Source organism: Nannobrachium achirus (genome assembly GCF_963921795.1).
Source record: "Nannobrachium achirus genome assembly, chromosome: 20".
Lineage (NCBI taxonomy): Eukaryota > Metazoa > Chordata > Actinopteri > Myctophiformes > Myctophidae > Nannobrachium > Nannobrachium achirus.
In genome coordinates this window covers 15,068,650-15,088,478 of record NC_137827.1, presented here as the reverse complement: position 1 = coordinate 15,088,478, position 19,829 = coordinate 15,068,650, and the positions used below count along the sequence as shown (strand labels likewise).

The 19,829-nt window shown below is 40.7% G+C and overlaps 1 protein-coding gene across 6 annotated transcripts in view; it reads right to left on the bottom strand.

The window, feature by feature from the left end:
• Window positions 1-210: 210 nt before the first annotated feature.
• The window catches only part of fndc5a (fibronectin type III domain containing 5a), an 82,022-nt gene continuing 62,403 nt past the window's right edge, over window positions 211-19,829 (bottom strand). For 3 of the 6 annotated variants that reach the window (XM_080750333.1, XM_080750328.1, XM_080750329.1), the window contains exons 4-6: window positions 5,835-5,971; window positions 5,132-5,265; window positions 211-3,490 (exon numbers count right to left, since the gene is read on the bottom strand). In XM_080750333.1, the coding sequence (XP_080606459.1) occupies window positions 3,334-3,490; window positions 5,132-5,265; window positions 5,835-5,971 (428 nt within the window). In that variant the 3' untranslated portion in view covers window positions 211-3,333. The remainder of the gene's footprint in view (window positions 3,491-5,131; window positions 5,266-5,834; window positions 5,972-19,829) is intronic. The other 3 variants (XM_080750331.1, XM_080750332.1, XM_080750330.1) reach the window with 3 other exon arrangements.

The following is a 19,829-nucleotide window of genomic DNA, read 5'->3' as shown; positions in this document are numbered from 1 at the left end:
GTCAAAGATCGGGTCAAAGATATTCAAAGACTTGCACTCATTTTCACGATTTTTCAAAAATAGCAGATCTACAAGCTCGCAGCGCGGCACTCGGTGCCGCGCTGTGAGCTTGTATATCTGCTATTTTTCTAAGGTTAAAGCATACAATAATGGTTAAAGTGGTTAAAATCTAACGCGACTCGGGCGCGTTCCAGGTATTTGAGAGTTAATCAATCACAGGGCCCTCGCGTGGCCCTCTAGCTCTCCCCCACCCACCCTGGCCCTCGTGCCCTCCCTCCGTCTCTACTTAAAACTCACTCCCGTCTCCGACACGGACCCGCTCTTATGAGAGAAATGAAAACTTGAGTTCCTCCACTCTTTCTCATTAGGAGTGGCAGTGGAGAGCGAGAGAGAGGGACTGATAAAAGCCTGCTATTTCATTAGTCATCACTCTGCCCACTCCTCTCAACCAGAACCACCACCTCTCTCATCGCTACCCCCCCTCTCAAGCCACCCACACGTGCACTATAACAGTACACGCGCACGCGTTAAAGTCTGCACATTAGCAGGCCAGGATATTGGAGTGCGCATGCATGTGCTTAATGAGATCCACGTAGAATAACAAATGCATAAATCATACTGCGTTTTCAATACAGACTTCTCACTCAGAATGAGTGTGATGTGAATTTCTCACGCTAGATTCATGGTGGCTTATAAAACCGGCTGCCCTAAAAGAAGATTATCCTCACAAATGCTTTCTTTACTAGATATATATAAAGAGCACAGTCGTGTGATACCAACAGAATGAAGTATGAGTATGTCAGTGTTATGAATAACTGAATTTGTAGCTTTCTCAGGAACCACACTTTTATGGGCCCCGATGTACTTTGTCTACAAATGTTACCTTCATCAGTACCCTCTTACGATAGGCGACGGTCCAGTCTACTTGTTTCACATTCAATTTTTGAACAGCTTTCTGAGTTCACACCACCAAACGAAAACGGCAATATAAATAGTATTTACAAATTGAAATGCAATGCCCCCTCTAAAAAAAAGAAAAACGTTTCCAGAAACATTGCATTCAACCATCACATCCAAATCTGCAAACAACCTCAACTCTGACCACATGTCATCACTAGTATGTTTCACAATAATTAGCAAAAAGACAGTTTAGCGTCGGTGGAAATGCAAAGAATACAATGGAAAAGGTGAGACATTGGGCTTCTGGCATTCCATACTACAAACTAAAGTGGAAGATTTTGATATCTTTAAGGCAGTACTATTGTATTTGAATCAGCCCTCAAAAACACGTTTTCTTTATTTAGTGAAGCTTAACCCTTTAACCACCATAACCTACACAATAGCGGGGAGGGTTCGTTTGGCCCATTCAGAAGCTGCACAGTATTACGTCCTCATACAACATTCAGTGCACAATACTATATGGCGTTATTTTATCGACTGACATTGTATTTTGCTTCCGGGGCGTGGACGTGTCAGCACTAATGGTGACGTCGAGTTGAAAATACCTCTTGGTAGAAGCCCTTCTGTCGGGGTGACATCTGTTGACAACGTTGAAAGGGAGTTGAAGCATCGGATGTTGGGCCCAAAAAACCTCCTCCGCCCTCTCCAGAAACCTTGTAGAAGACATCGGCACTGTCTTTTCGACTTTTCAGTGAAAGTTCAGAAAAAAAGACACCCTGGGGATTCCCCAATATGACCTCCCGCTGTCTTTATCGTAGTTTGCCCTGCGTCAAGTATGGCTGCTTCTTCTGCCCAAGCCGGTACATGCGGGGAACCCAGGATTTGGTGGAGGATAGATGCAAAAAAGGGCTAATTTGGGATTGAAACTTCATTGGAGTTTTTCGTCTGCTTTCTTCTGTGAACGAGGGCCGTTATTGCTGACAAGAAGGGCATTTTTTAGCCCTTCTACAGATACAAGTCCACATCACACACGTGAGTCCAACAGGTCACTATTTACATGACCGCACCCGATTAATTAGCCTCCTCAAATGCTTATCACTACAATGGAGAAAGACACAAGGAAATAGTTACGTTTTAATTTTTTCTTCCCTTTTCAATTATTGTGGAATGTTACAGACAGATCAATAATAAGCATGAAAGAAGTTAGGGACCTATTTAAAAATCAAATATAAACGATGGATTTTCAAATTTGACCTCAATGAGGATGCTAGTGTAGGCATGTTTAATGTTAGAGTCGCCTAGGACTATAAATGCTTAATTTATACTCCCATCGTATGAAGGTGTCGCATCCTGAGAATTACCAATCCACAAGATCACGACGCGGCACATCGTGAGCTTGTAAATCGGCCTGTACAGTAGGTGTGCCCAGCATGTGACGGAAGTATAAATCAGGCTTTCCAGCCGTCACATTTGATGAGCTTTGAGTTTTCAGGTCAAGTGTGATGATGCCCTGGTGGAGGTACTGGTGGTACCGGACTGATGGTACTGGTAGTACTTCCTTGTTGATACTGCTCTATGTTGATCATGCCTCATGTCAGAGATGGCTACTGAATTAGCGAGGTGGAGTCTACATTCCCTGAGGGAGGGGGAAAAAAAACTAGCTTGCAGAATGAAATCATTTCCCAGAGGATGTCATAGAGGACATCTATAAAAAATCAAGTACCAGCACAGTATGGTACAACTCCTTCTCAAAAGAATCCATATAAAAAAATATAATGATATACCCTACTAGAATGACTGACCTTTTCAAAGGAATTCGACCAAAGTAGAGAAATTGTACAAAAGTGAGGATACGATTATACTGTACAACGGATGAACAGGATGTTGTGAAGAAAACAAGGTCCGGGTGGTCGAGGGGAGATTACAGTACACTAGACGGGGGGGCGTATCTCTGTGAAGTGGACAGACCTCTGCGGTGCTCCGTTTTACCTACAACGGGGTAATGAGACCGTGGCGGAAGTAGGGAAATGGGCTAGGTTTGTGTTCATTGATCACGCACTGACCGATTGGGGAGAAGAAAGATGGAGAGAGACAGTAGAGAAGAAACGAGTGACCCACCGGGGAGAGAGAGAGAAACGAGGAAGAATGGGTCTCTGGCTTCGGTCCCGAGGGTCTGTTTATCTGCGGTCTCAACCGCAATTGGAGCCACCTGGCCCTCTTATCTCTGACGACCCGCGGTAGTGATTAAGCATGGTGGAGGCCCGCCAGTCTCTCTTCTGCAAACTCGGTGCTTTGGCCCAGCGTCGGTCATAGCTCAGCCCCCAGAGTCCTCCAGGCTTTGTCTCAGCGGCGGGCCTTGTGCCAAAAGGGGTGTGTGTGTGTGTGTGGTGGTGGTGGTGGTGGTGGTGGGGGGTCAAGCCCAGAGTAGCAGCCTCATTTCATCTCGGTGATATGGGCTGAAAAATAGGGGCCTGTTTGTTTGTTTGAGAAGACATCGTCTTTTGGATGAAAGGGGAAGGCGTTTGCTTTGCGGTCACACCTCGATGAAGTTGATCGTCGGCGTCCGGTTGTTGTTGTTGTTGTTGTTGTTCTGGAAGAAAAGAGCGAGATGACAACTATGAGAGACGGGAAGATGGGGAGGATTGTTGGAATTGTTAGTCGTTCTTCAATGAGCATGAGCATGTTCTTTCTCCGATGTTTTACCCACGCCGGGTAATGAGACCATGGCAGAACAAGGCTTTTTTTCCGTTATAACACGATCTTTAGGAATGATTGTCCACACTGTTATTTGCAAGAGATCAATCAGATCACATAGTGACATACTGTAGACATGAGTAATGCTTAACTTACTCAGTCATATAATGGCGTTGCTTGCTGAAAAGAGTCGATCTGCAAGCTCACAATAAGATGCGTTGCTATTTCTGGCGATCTTACAGTGAAGCGTGCACCAAGCTTCAGTGCCTGAGTGCTCAGACTGAGACACAGACTCGATAAAACCAATCTGATTCCCATCTGGATATCCAGATTTGGGCTGCCAGTCTGAACATAGCCAAGAGCCAATCGTTACGGTCTCATTTTTATTGTCTGTATGACAGTTTAGCTAGTTCTGAGCGTATACATCGTTTTTTATTTTTTATTTTAACACACCAAATTAATATCACTAGCCCTTACCCGTTCAAAGATATGAGCTCCAAAATGATGTGCAGTGTGTGGGTTATGGGATGTGCACTGTGCATACAGTATATGAGGGATGGAAAGTAACTTTAACTGGTGCTTGCATGATAATATGTAGGAGCATCAATGTAAGAAATACCCGTTTCGTTTAATGGCTAACCCCCCCCCCCCCCCCCCCCGCCCGCCCGCCCGCCTGCACACACACACACACACACTCCCCCCCCCCCCCCCCCGTGTGTGTGTGTGTGGGTTTGTGTGTGATTGTGCATGGCCTGAACAACAGCGCCCCTCCCTTAACATGTGTGGTCACAAAAGGTACTGTAGGCTAAATAGATATAGATACACCATAAAAATGCTATTATACAGCATACGATTTGTGAAAGTGACAAACGGGCTTCACAGTTATGTCAGGTGTGTTCATATGCTGATGGTGATGCGATTTCAGATCAATTGCTCCAGCCACCGAGGAGAAACGCTGTTTCATACAGACAGACACTCACTCAGACAGACATTCGCAAAATTATAGTATAGATATGGAGTGAAACACAATATGTGTCCGGTGTTGACCATGATATTAGTAACACTGGCATGGTCCTTTAAGATGACAGCATGAGGTTGAGGTGCATGCGGTTTGGGAGAGTGTTTTTTGCAGGTCATTCAGTCCGAGTGTATCAAAACAGCAACTGGGTTAAGGCAGCGGAAGCTTGTCATTGGCTGCACGGAGGTGACGAAAGTCTGGGGGACGGAGATACACCTGAACCTAACCTTAACCCTAACCCTAAACTCAGTAAAACTAACGCTGGTGAATGCTAACCTGGTGAATGCTAACCTGCCGACGCTGGTGAATGCTAAACTGCCGACACCGGTGAATGCTAACCTAGTGAATGTTCAACTGGTCGGACCAACAGTGCTTAACCCAGATGCTTTTTTGATACACTCAGACTTAAAGACCTGCAAAAAAAGACTCTCCCCATGCGGTTTCTGGAAGAGGCCGGGACCATTCACCTGCCCGGTGCCGTTGGGGTAGGGACCCAGGGGAGAGGAGGGGTGGTTATACCTTACTGCGCAACAGCCCCCCCGTCGGGTGCTCCGGAGTGCTGCACTCTGAGGAGGTCTTCGCTTTGTCCTTGTTGGTGTTGGGCTCGTTGTCTTTGATGATGTCATACTGACGGCAGAACAGGGCGATGACGCCTGGGGGGAGAGGAAAGAGAGGAACAGGACTGTGCAAGCACCGGTTTCTAATGGAGCCACTTAATCACGGTGAGATAGGTGACCTCAGTGGTGTAAAGTAACTAAGTACATGTACACATACACTTTAAGTACAGTACTCCTTTAAGTACTGTACAAATGCGTTTGGGTCTCCATCCGGATTCAATGGGGGTACATTTATTGTAATAAAATTACTGTCTTAGGAATGCGACAAAAAACTAAAGATATTACTCAAGTCTCCATGGCGTGAGTAATTAATAGGATTGGGCACGTAAAAGCAATACCGCGGTTATGTTACGCATACCGCGCTTAAAAAAAGGCAGATCTACAAGCTCAATGCGTTGCATCGCTTGTACTGTAGATCGGCTATTTTCAAAAGGCTGAAATGTGAATAGGGCTGAAGTGGGTATAATGTATGTTTTGTAACATTAATAATCAAAATCTACAAAGTAACTAGAAACGAAAGTTTTCAAATAATTATAGTGGAGAAAAAGCACAATATTTGCCTCTGAAATGTAGTGGAGTAAGAGTAAAAGTAAAGTAAAAAATACCTCAAAATTGAACTGAAGTACAGTGCTTGTACTTGTCTGGAGCTCACCTGCCCACATGATCAGTACGACCACGATGATGATGCACTCCCCTGCCCTCAGCTGAGTGGACAGACCCACTTCCTCCATGGTCACTTCGTCTGGCGGGGAGACAAGGAGAAGGAACGGGTTTTTGATTGATTACTTCATTAACAACATCCTTTGGTGTTATGTCCATGCACACTCACTCTAGAGAAGTAGTTTGACAGGTTACTGGGCACTGATCCTCCGAGTATCTCAAAGACCAGCCCCGTTGAAAGATGCTGCACTCTGCCTTCTACCTTGAGTCAACCCACACTAGCAAAGTGTAACTTACTCACCCACTTATTTCTACATTCTATTGGATAATGTTTTTCTCCTATTTTTTACCTGATCAACACTTAACTGCAATTCCTGGTGTTCGTTATGTTATTTTTTTTCTTCCATTTAAACATTTCTATCAGATATATACTATCTATTGCAGGATTCTTCTTTCTGTATGATTGTCATTCGCATATCTCGAGAACTGATCATCCGATCAATTCCCCACTTGGCCGGAGTATTGTTCAAAGAAGTACAGTGTTGTCATCGGATGGGTGGTTAATAAATACTGGCCTGTGTTCCTGAAAGTATCCTGAACGGTCACTGCACAATGGTTTCTAGGAACCTGCTTTAGTTGCTGTTTCACCACCTTTTCACCCCCTCGGCGCCGCAATGTACCTTAAAGTCAGGATGCTGACTCAACAAAATTAGATCTATAGAGGTGGAACTGGACTTGAACTGGAGCCCAGTATGTGTGATGATATCTACAGTTGCTACAACGAAGGACACAGCAAGCCAGGTGCTTGTCAGTTAGAGCAGTGATATTCAAACTGTTTGTACACCAATGGTCAAACTCTCAAGGCACACCTATATTCATAGCAAAAATGGCAGATCTTTTGAATAAATGAAAGGTTTATTTTTTATCTTCGTTTAAAATGAACGATAGACAAAACATACTTGTGTGCATACACACAACAAGAACACCATTGTCTTTATGAATTCTCATATACCCCTGACTCCCCATCTTCTAATAGTCTATGGCAGAGCATGTATGAAATTTCAGCTCAAATTGATATGTGGCTGCGGATCCCCATCCGATTATTTTTTTTGGGCCAGGGACCCCCAGAAGGGAAGATTTGTTCAAAATCTTCAAAACATTTTCAAGGTTTTTGAAGATGTACAGCGTCACTTTGTGACTCGCTTTGAGCTAGTAGATCTGTTAGTTTTGAATAGCCAATGTACAGTATACATGGATAAAGTGGTTAACATTATTGCGATGCTGTATTAACACATTCAGCTGGGGACCCCCTGGAACCCCTCCAAGGACCCCTAGGAATCCCCAGACCCCACTTTTAGAACCACAAGAGTAGGCTTCTTGGAAAGATTAGTGAGCTTTGCCAGTGATTCTCAAACTTTTTAATTTCTTGGTCACCCAGTTTGATATGCATTAGGCCAGGGGTCTTAAAAGTTTTAAAGCCAAGGACCCCTTAGCTGAGAGAGAGATGAAGCAGGGACCCCCTCTACATATTGTATAAATGTGTGATGGAGATTCTAATCGATTTCATAGATAGATTCATAGACTTGAGAGCTTGTAGATCTGCTATTTTTTGCTAAAGTTCTCCTCAGAGTAGGGATGTGAGCGCTCAAGTTGTTAATTCAAAATAATTATCCTATCACACAAGGATTTGGCGGCCCCCCTGTAGTAACTCTGAGGACCCCCTATGGGTCCCGGACCCCCTGTTGAAGACCCCTGCATTAGGCCATTTGATTTTCTTTTTAATCTCTAGGACCCAAATCTACACTGTAAAATCCTTTAACTCTGAGAGTGTACACACATGGAACATAAAATGAACCCTTTACGGGTTCATGTTTGGCTCCTAACTATCAATCAAAAGCTCAGATTGCACTCTCTCCACTGCAGAGGATGTACAAACCTGCTCAAACCCTATGCAGCCTGTTCCCTCTGTAAGACAATGTGAGAAGGATTCTCACATGATTAAGGAACTCTACCATCATAAATCACTATGATGCCAGTGGGCCCCTGAAACCCCTGGGGGCCCCTGGACCCCACATTGAGAACCAATTACTGGAGTCTACACGTTAAATTAAGGTACACTGACTGTACTGAATCTACCCCCCCCCACGCAGAGAATAAGAGGAACATGAAGTGGTTTACTACATCCAAGCTATTGTTTTCTCCAACAAACGCTATTTCAGAGATCAACAAAACTGTCAAACAGATGAAAGCGAACAAATTATTCAGTAAACTTGTTTATTAAACAATATGCTGTGCTCTCTGCTCTCACTACTCAAAATAATATTTTGTCAATCAGTAATCACTGTGTGCATGTGGGTGTGTGCCTGCCTGCCAGCCTACCAGCCTGCCTGCCTATGTGTGTGTCTGTGTTTGCATGGGTATGTTCAATTTAGACTTGGGCAAAATATTTTGCATGCTTCTGTGATGAAGGATATATACTGTAAATCATTGCTTTGTAAATAGAAGGCTCTTGGTTCAAAACCAAGGATTTTTTTTAATTTATCTTTCAAGTTTGTATCTTTCACTAAAGAGCATGCAAGAGTATTGATTCAGTATGAACCACGTGGTTAAAAACTGACTGCAAAACAGCGATGTTTAAGTGTTTGTTATAAGTTCAATATTCTGGTAAATCTTGTCCCCAAATTAAGAGACAGGGTGAGGATAAATCATTGTGTAAACCTGTTAAAAGCAAGAAGGTTAGTTTGCAGGTGGATTTTCATTCAGTATTTCTACCATAAACAACTGACATTAATAACTACAAGGTGGGCTGTGGCTGGCCAACTAACAAGCTAGCCTGGAGGAGAAGAGAGTGTGAGAGACATTTCAACACGTTTCTGAGTAAGTACGGATACGGATCTGAGAACTGTAATGACATGGACATTTCTAGTGGGGAGATAGGATGTTTAGTAGTGTTGTGGTGTTTTAGATGGGAAAGTCCCGAAAGCGCGAAGCCCGAAAGCGCGAAGTGGGGAAATGTCTCCTACCGCACCGTTAGCGCGAAGTGGGGAAATGTCTCCTACCGCACCGATATTGTATGGTAGTACAGCTCCTTGTGAACGTTGATAATATGCAGTGCTCGATATTGTATGGTAGTACAATGTCTCTCTTCCTTGTGAACGTTGATAATATGCAGTGCTGTCTGCACTCAGCTTGTCTCGCAAAATAGCTGATCTGCAAGCTCACAACACATCGCATCCACGAGACAACGTGAGCTTGTAGATCATTTCTCTGCCTTCAGCCCTTCACAATAAGGGTCCAGGAAGATATATTGTGTGGTAGTACAATAGTTTCGACAGGGGGCACCCTTTTTCATTTAGTCAAATATATTGTGTGGTTGTGTAGTTTCTTAGGGCTTAAAATGTCCTCACGCCTCCCCTCCCCCCGCAAAGTGAAGCCGATAGCCGAAGGGTGCTAATAGTCGGCTAATAGCCTGCATTTGCATGCATACGTATGAGACATTTCCCCACTTCGCGCTAACGGTGCGGTAGGAGACATTTCCCCACTTCGCGCTTTCGGGCTTCGCGCAAAAGGTACGCACCCGTTTTAGATAGTGTGCACAGCACTTGTCACTTAAAGGGATATTTATATTTGTAACTTCAAACTCTATTTTAACCATGATAAATTCATCAAAAACACCCATTATTTTTTCTGGTGACTCATACTAACCTCCTAATACGTAAGCAGGCCATGCTTTTTCGATAACTTTTTTCATTTATTTTTAATATTTTTTTATTGTATTCATGTTTTTCCATTTTCCCAAAGAAAATTTTAAAATTATACAAATAATAAATAATAAAATAATAAATAAAAAACTCCTTAAATTGCACTTATTTAACACTTTACTGGTTGTATCTGAGATGTTTTCAATGACAATTGTTAAGTGTTAATGGATGAAAACAATATGATATACTGTATCTCCACAACTAGTTGTCTATGTTTTAGTTTTAGTTGTTACGTTCCACGTAGGTTTGTCTGGGATTCTGTGTATTCCTCCCTGTCTCTCCTTCCCTCTATCACACTCTCAGGTCTGGAGTCACCACCTCATCAGCTGTCAATCAAACCATTACCTGGCCCCACCTTCATCCAATCATCCCCACCTGCTGCCTATAAAAGGCTGAGCTCCACCCTAAACTCAGTCTCTCCAAACCATGTTTGTAAGCTGTCCTGTTGTCTTGTGTTTTTGGAGTAGTTTGAAACCCAGAGCAAACTTTTTGTAAATTAGTATTATTTCACCTATACATTCTGTGAAATATCATATGCTCTGCCTTTGGACAGGGAAAGACCTCTATACACATGCACCACGTAGGTATAACTTTGTTAAGCAAACTGTGTAAGGGGTGTTTGCCACTTATGTATCTTGAACATTGTAGGCTTTTGTTTCACTAGTTACGTGTTGGTTAGCTTGTCTTTTGTTTCAACTAGCTGCTTCTTGTGGTGCAACATTCGTGTCCCCTGGTAGTGGCTTGTTTTTTGATGGTATACTTGTGCATCCATTAAAGTAAAAAGAGTAAAAAGCACTCTGCACCTTTGCTCCAAACCTGTGTGGTCTTCATCATTTGCACCTTTTTATGCTCAACAGCCTGGTTTTTAAAACTTGTATATTTTTGTTACCACCAGACCCAAAAGGGTTTCCTAACATGGACAACTATTAAAATCCAGTAGTCGTGAATGCCCTAAAGCTAAAGTGACCCTTCGTGATTATTTGTCTAATTGTTTTCCATTTCTCCTCCTCCAGTAAAATCCTTTCAACTACAACATGTGGCCTGTTCCATGGAGGAATTGATGCAAAAAGGAGCATGTTATTAATTCAGTTCCTACATTGACACAATATTATGAAAATATGTTCTACTACACTGTGTCCTATAAATGAATTCATGAAATACTTTAGGTTAACACAATGCCATATAGCACTTGTTTAAAAAGAAAGCTATTCAATGCCATGTGTTTGGCTAAATTGTTGGCTAAATTGTTAACAGCACAGCTATCTGTTTTTGTATTTAATTCTTGATTGTTGTTGTAATAAATACATGAAATGGAAGTGGTTGATTTCAATTTACATAACTTGTTATCCCTGTGTCAGAATGGCACAAAACAGCAAGTAACAAATATGGGGCTTGGTTTATAATTGATTTGATATTTGATTGATATGCTGCAGTGATGAGTGTCAATTGGTATTTTCTCTAACTAAATTCAGCTAATCAAAGAGGAGCTGGGGCTGGGCAATTTACTGGTATCTATTGTGATAAGAAATAGACTATATATGGTGTGGGATTTTTATCTTATTATATGACATACTGTAAGTGTTGTCTTTACCTGGTTTAATCACTTAAAGTGTTCAAAATGTAAAAATGGCCCATCTATAACCTCAGAAGCACTGTTTGAGAAATTGTTGAAAACATAGCCATATTTTTTAATTTAACAGTCCAATGTGAAAACAGCACTAATGTACCTACGATTTAACATGAAAAAAAAAAAAAATCAAAGAAACAAGGTTGATTTTGTTTATTAAAACTATAGTTTTGATCATCAGAAACTAAGAAATGTATATATCCCAAAGTGTGTATTAATTTGACATTAATGACATTACTACCTTTAGGCTAAAACAAAACATCTCTGTTTGCTTTCAATGAAAGTGTAAATCTGGGTGCAGGGTAGAAATGTTTTGACAGATGGTTTTAAACAAGAACATAAAATCTCAGTTGAACCCTGGTCATCAGAGGGTATATCTGTAGATTCAGTCATTCTGTCAGGGGTAGAGGTGTTTGCAATGGATTTTCAACTTTTGACCTGTCACCTCTCCCTTCAACTTTAAATATAACCTCGAGAATCTAATTAGTGTGAAAGGCCTGGTGGTGCAAGAGAAAAGGAGAGGTCTCACAAGCCAGAGGTTGGTGGTTTGAATCTTACTCATGGTAGATCTTCATTTTTGTTGTTTTTAAGGCGAGAAGGCCGGAATCAGCCCAGCTCCCTCCTCACCCTCTCTTTTGGCTCCGGTAGGAGAGGGAGGAGCCTGGAGAGGCCCCACCTCCAGGGGGAGGGGCTTAAGAAATTTACATATCAAGCAAATGTATTTTGTGGTTCCTTTTTCCTTCCACATTAATTTTATTGAGGCAATTAATTAATTTATTTTGTGTGTGTTCTTCCATTATTTGCTTGTTTTTAATTTAGTAAGGTTTTTATGTTTTATGTATTTTCACACCACCATTTTGATTTCACAGTTTGAGTTTTGTAGTTTTTTGTTTGGTTATAGTTTGTTTTTTGGTTTTATTGGAGGTTTGAACCCATGACCTACGGTTTAGAAGACCTATTTTTATCTATTGAGCCACAGGGGCTTTGGATACACAATTGAGAATGTAATACTTAACCTACCTTTTAGAATTTAGATGGACAATGAAAATGTTTTTAGAGAGGTTTGAACCCTGACACTTCGGTGCTTGAGCCCCAGATTTATCTCTTGAGCTATGCTTACTGAGATACGCATCTCGGAATGTTATACTTGACTCATCTTTTATCATGTAGATGGACAGTGAAAATGTTATTTTGGAGGATTGAACCTGGAACCTTTGGCTTACAAACCCCAGGTTTATCTAATCAGCCAGACTGCCATGTAAGAAACTTTTGGAAACTTAATATTTAAGTCACCTTTTACGATTAAGATGAACAGTGAAAATATTCTTTAGGAGGTTTGAACCCCAGACCTTTGGTTTTTAAACCAAAGACTTATATCTGTAGCCACCCAGGCATAGAAGATGCAACTCGGAATCTTATACTTAACTCACCTTTTATAATTTAGATGGACAGTGAAAATGTTCTTTTGGAGGTTTGAACCCTGACACTTCGGTGCTTAAGTCCCAGATTTATCTCTTAAGCTATGCTTAATGAGATACACATCTCGGAATGTTATACTTGACTCTTTTTTTATCATGTAGATGGACAGTGAAAAGTTATTTGGAGGTTAGAACTTGGAACATTTGGCTTACAAACCCCAGGTTTATCTAATCAGCCAGACTGCCATGTAACACACTTTTGGAAATGTAATACTTAAGTCACCTTTTACGATTAAGATGAACAGTGAAAATGTTCTTTCGGAGGTTTGAACCCTGACACTTCGGCACTTGAGTCCAAGATTTATCTCTTGAGCTAAGCTTACTGAGACACAAATCTCGGAATGTTATAATTCACTCATCTTTTATCATGTAGATGGAAAGTGAAAATGTTCTTTGAGAGGTTTGAACTGATAACCTTCGACTAATAAACCCACGATTTATCTATTGAGCCAGAGGGTCATGAAACAAACTATCGGAAACGTAATACTTAATCCAACTTCCTTTTTCCTCCACATAAATTTCATTTTGTTGAGGCATTTAATTTATTATTGTTGGGTTTATTCTTCCATCAACAGGTTGTTTCACTTCATTAAGGTATGTATGTAAGTTTTAGGTATTACATCATCATTTTGATGATGATGATCACAGATGTTTGAGTTTTTGTAGTTGTTTGTTTGGTTTTAGTTGTTTTTTTGTTGGTTTTCAGTTTTGTTTGAGATTTGAAACCATGACCCACGGTTTAGAAGACCTATTTTTATCTATTGAGCCACACAGGCTTTGGAGGTGCCATTGAGAACGTAATACTTAACCTACCTTTTAGAATTTAGATGGACAATGAAAATGTTTTTAGAGAGGTTTGAACTATAGGAGGGCTAGGTTTTGAACATGTGATCTCTGTGCCAAGAGCCTGCTCATTAGACCACTACACCATCATACTGTCTCTCTGGGCAATGTTCGCCTCATGCTTTTGACTTGTTCTTCTGTATTTCTGCCTTGAAAATGTCAAGATACTCCATCAGTTTGAGTTTAGATTTATTTTATCTTTTGAGCCACACACGCTGGCATGGAATAAGCGAGAACGTAATACTTAACCCACCTTTTAGAGTTTAGATGGACAGTGAAAATGTTCTTTGATTTATAAGCAACAGATGCATCTCCACGCAAGGAAAATATAACTGAGAAGACCACGGGGCATACAAAGAAGTTCAGGGGGTGCTGTTGTTCTTACAATCCACTGAGCTCTCCTGCAACAGAGGCATTGGAGCATGCAAGTGAGAATGACATATTTACTAACTTGTAGAATTTAATTAGATGGACTGGATAATTAACATTTGGCCTAATGGAGGTGTAGAACCCCTAACCCCTGGTTTAAAAACCGCTGACACATCTCTTGTGACTCAGAGATATGAAAGATATTAGCAATTTGCTTCTGTGTTGCCTAGAACTGGAGGGTTGATTGTGAGGTCACAATCAACCATCAGTTGATTCAGTGATGTCAGTGACATCATGAAGATGTACTCTTTGGCTTGCAGAGTACTATATTAATGATTTCACTGATCACATGAACACACAATCAATCTTCAGTACTAGGCAACACAGAAGGGGGGAACATCTTTTCTTATTCCCACGCAGGAACTCTGCAGTATACTGTATTAATGACATAGTTCAATGTTGAAAATGAGAGGTTTCCCCCAAGCTCATAGGATTTAGACGCAATTGGATATTTTAAAACCAAACTAAGAACAAACCATATAAACCACAGACACATGGCCTGTACTACAGCATCTTAGAAGATGCTAGTGAAATCAAAATAGTAATACTGATGCTGGTGAAAGTGCTGTGAAAATGCAGACTAAACATTCACAAGCACTGCCTACCACTGGCATCAAACTAAGAGCCAACCTTGTGCTTACAAATCTCAGGCCGGCCGTCTATGACAGGGTCTGTCAATTGTGTAAGTGAATGTTTTCCTGTTCCATCTCACGTGTTTGTAAGAAATCAAATAAAAATGATGTTCTGGCTGAATATATGATTGGACTGAATTTTATCTAACTTGAACTGCAATAAAAAGTACATTTGATATAAGTTAATCTGCATTCAGTTAATGTGTAGAGTGGGGGTTGTGTGTTTGTGACTCAAAGCCTCACATTTTCCTTTCAAATTGCATCATACACACACACACACACGCACGCTTATGCACACGTGCGCATACTCTATCTCTCTCTCTCTCTCTCTCTCTCTCTCACACACACACACACACACACACACACACACACACACACACACACACACACACACACACACACACACACACACACACTTCCTTCCCTCTATCATACTCTCAGGTCTGTAGTCACCACCTCATCAGCTGTCAATCAAACCATTACCTGGCCCCACCTTCATCCAATCATCACCACCTGCTGTCTAAAAGGCTGAGCTCCACCTCAGCTTGGCCTCTCCAAACCATTTCTCCTGATTGTAGCCTGTCCTGTTGTCTTGTGTTTTTGTAGTCGTTTGAAACCCAGAGCAAACTTTTTGTAAATTAGTGTTATTTCTCCTATACATTCAGTGATTTATGTTCTGCCATCGGACAGGGAAAGACAGAGTGCCTCTATAGACATGCACCACGTAGACAGAACTTTGTTAAGCACACTAGGTAAGGGGTGTTTGCCACTTATGTATCTTGAACATTGTATGCTTTTGTTTCACTAGTTACTTGTTGGTTAGCTTGTCTTTTGTTTCAACTAGCTGCTTCTTGTGGTGCAACATTCGTGTCCCCTGGTAGTGGCTTGTTTTTTCTTGATGTTATGCTTGTGCATCCATTAAAAGAGTAAAAAGCACTCTGCACCTTTGCTCCAAACCTGTGTGGTCTTCATCATTTGCACCTTTTATGCTCAACAGCCCGGTATTTAAAACTTGTATATTTTTGTTACCACCAGACCCAAAAGGGTTTCCTAACATGGACAACTATTAAAATCGCCCTAAAGCTAAAGTGACCCTTTGTGATTATTTGTCTAATTGTTTTCCATTTCTCCTCCTTCAGTAAAATCCTTTCAACTACAACATGTGGCCTGTTCCATGGAGGAATGGATGCAAAAAGGAGTGTCATTAATTCAGTTCCTACATTGACACATTATGAAAATATGTTCTACTACACTGTGTCCTATAAATTAATTCATGAAATACTTAGGTTAACACAATGCCATATAGCACTTGTTTAAAAAGAAAGCTATGCAATACCATGTGTTCTTCTGTTTTTGTATTTAATTCTTGACTGGTTTTGTAATAAATACATGACATGGAAGTGGTTGATTTCAATTTGCATAATTTGTTATCCCTGGGTCAGTAGAATAGCACAAAACAGCAATTCACAAGTATGGGGCTCTGTCTATCATTGATTTGATTGATATGCTGCAGTGATGAGTGTCAATTGGTATTTTCTCTAACTAAATTCAGCTAATCAAAGAGGAGCTGGGGCTGGGCAATTTACTGGTATCTATTGTGATAAGAAATAGACTATATATCGTGTGGGATTTTTATTAATCTTAATATATGACATACTGTAAGTGTTGTCTTTTCCAGGTTTAATCACTTAAAGTGTTCAAAATGCAAAGATGGCCCATCTATAACCTCAGAAGCACTGTTTGAGAAATTGTTGAAAACATTATAGCCATATTTTTTAATTTAACAGTCCAATGTGAAAACAGCACTAATGTAGCCTACCTACGATTTAACATGCAAAAATGATTTAGTTTATTAAAACTATAGTTTTGATCATCAGAAACTAAGAAATGTATATATCCCAAAGTGTGTATGAATTTGACATTAATGACATTACTCTACCTTGCTTTCAATGAAAGTGTAAATCTGGGTGCAGGGTAGAAAGGTTTTGACAGATGGTTTTAAAGTAACAAGAAGCTAAATCTCAGTTGAACCCTGATCATCAGAGGGTAGATTCAGTCATTCTGTCAGGGGTAGAGGTGCTTGCAATGGATTTTCAACTTTTGACCTGTCACCTCTCCCTTCAACTTTAAATATAACATCCAAAATCTGATTAGTGTGAAAGGCCTCGTGGTGCAAGAGAAAAGGAGAGGTCTCACAAGCCAGAGGTTGGTGGTTTGAATCTTACTCATGGTAGATCTTCATTTTTGTTGTTTTTAAGGCAAGGAGGCCGGAATCAGCCCAGCTCCCTCCTCATCCTCCCTTTTAGCTCCGGTAGGAGAGGGAGGAGCCTGGAGAGGCCCCACCTCCAGGGGGAGGGGCTTAAGAAATTTACATTTCGAGCAAATGTATTTTATGGGTCCTTTTTCCTTCCACATTAATTTCATTTTGTTGAGGCATTTAATTTATTTATGTTGGGTGTATTCTTCCATTATAAGCTTGTTTTTACTTTATTAAGGGTTTTAAGTTTTGTAGTGTTACACCACCATTTTGATTTCACAGTTGTTTGAGTTTTTAGTTTTGTTTTAGGTTTTGTTGGAGATTTGAACCCATGACATATGGTTTAGAAGACCTATTTTTATCTATTGAGCCACAGGGGCTTTGGAGATACCATCGAGAATGTAATACTTAACCTACCTTTTAGAATTTAGATGGACAATGAAAATGTTTTTAGAGAGGTTAGAACCCTGACACTTCGGTGCTTGAGTCCCAGATTTATCTCTTGAGCTATGCTTACTGAGACACATATCTGGGAATGTTATACTTGACTCATCTTTTATCATGTAGTTGGACAGTGAAAAAGTTTTTTTCGGTGGTTTGAACCTGAAACCTTTGGCTTATAAACCCCAGGTTTATCTAATCAGCCAGACTGCCATCTAACAAACTGTTGGAAACGTAATACTTAAGTCACCTTTTACGATTAAGATGAACAGTGAAAATATTCTTTAGGAGGTTTGAACCCCAGAACTTTGGTTTTTAAACCAAAGACTTATCTCTGTAGCCACCCAGGCATAGAAGATGCAACTCGGAATCTTATACTTAACTCACCTTTTATAATTTAGATTGTCAGTGAAATGTTCTTTTGGAGGTTTGAACTCCAACACTTCGGGGCTTGAACCCCAGATTCATCTCTTGAGCTATGCTTACTGAGACACACAAATCGGAATGATATACTTAACTCACCTTTTATAATTTAAATGGACAGAGAAAATGTTCTTTGAGAGGTTTGAACCGATAACCTTTGGTTTATAAACCCAAGGTTTATCTATTGAGCCAGAGGGTCATGAAATAATCAGAAATAATAATCAGAAACGTGATACTTAATCCAACTTGTAAAATTTTGATGGACAGTGAAAAGAGCCTTGAACGACCAACCATAAACCCAAGACATTTTTAAACCAAAAACGTATCACTGTAAACATGCGGGCATGGAAGGTGCAGTTCAGAATGTTATATTTAACTCACCTTTCATAATTTAGATATTGAGCCACACTGGCTTTAGTGCTACAACTGAAAATGTAATACTTAACCTATCCTTTAGAATTTAGCTGGACAAGCTTTGAAGCCTAACCCTTCAGTTTCTAAGCCCCAGATTTATCTCTCAAGCTATGCTGACCTGAGAGACAAATCCCAGAATATAATACTTAAAGCCATACTGTGTAAGATGCCCAACTAGTGGTCATTAGCCCTATAGCAAACCGCGGTCGCGTCCGCGTCTTTCGGACGTTTTTCGTACCTTCAGACCCCCGCGTCTGCCTCCACCTCGCTGAGATCTATCTTTTAAGGGGTCCCTTGTTCCTGTGCGTTCAGTAATTCCAGAGATACGGACTCCTTCACCCTGCCTGGTAGGCGAAATTACCTAGAGAAGGGATGGTACAAACGGGCGACAACAAATATGGCTGCCATAGCGACCCCACTTCAAGATGCGCTGTGATTGGCCGGCAGTTGTATAACCCTCGCTGTGATTGGCCGGTAGTGTGATGACGCAATTTTGGCACGAGATCCGGTCCACGGCAAGGATCTCAGTTTACATACAGAGAAGGCTTTACAGGCTGAAATTCACGGCGCGGATCTTCTAAAACTTTTGTGATTTAATAGTTAGGAGAATTTTAAGATTTGTTTTATAAAAAAAGTTACATAGTACAACTTTAACTTACATTTTAGACTTTAGATGGACAGTGAAAATGTGATGACAGATGACAACTTCAACATCCTTTTGACCTGGCACTTCTCCCTCTAAAACTAAAAGAAGCTAAAAAAAATCAAATCAGTGTGAAAGGACTGGTGGTCTAGAGGTAAAGGAGAGGCTTCATTAACCAAAGGTTGGTGGTTTGAATCTTGAAATCATTTTGTTTTATTTTGATGAGGCATTTATTTTATTCATGTTGGGTTCATTCTAACCATCACCAGCTTGATCAGTTGAGGCACTTTTAGGTTTTGTAGTATCACACTATCATTTTTATTTCACAGTTGTTTTATCTTTTGGTTGTTTAAGTTGGTTTTTTGATTTTGTTTGAGTTTTGAACCTATGATGTATGGTTTAGAAACCCTGGATTTATTTTTTGAGCCACACAGGCTCTGGGAGACAAATCTTAGAATATAATACTTGACTCACCTTTTAGAATTAAGATGGACAGTGAAAAATGTCTTTAAGAGTCTTGAACCACCGACCTTGGGCTCATAAAACCAAAACTTGTCACAGCATGGAAGTCATAGCTCAGAATGTTATACTTAACTCACCTTTTAGAATTTAGATGGACGCCGAAAATGTACTTAAGGAAGTTTGATCTCTAAACCTTCAGCTTATTAACCCCAGGTTTATCTCTTGAACCACGCTGTCATGGAAAATACAACTGAGAACATAATAGTTAACCAATCTTTTAGAATTTAGATGGACATTGAAATTGTAGCTGATCTACCAGAAGAGGCAACCAATCAAGCACACACGCTGGCATGGAATAAGCGAGAACGTAATACTTAACCAACCTTTTAGAATTTAGATGGACAGTGAAAATGTTCTTTTAGGAGCTCTGAAACACCAGATGCATCTCCACGCATGGAAAATATAACTGAGAAGACCAGGGGGCATACAAAGAAGTTCAGGGGTGCTGTTGTTCTTACAATCCACTGACA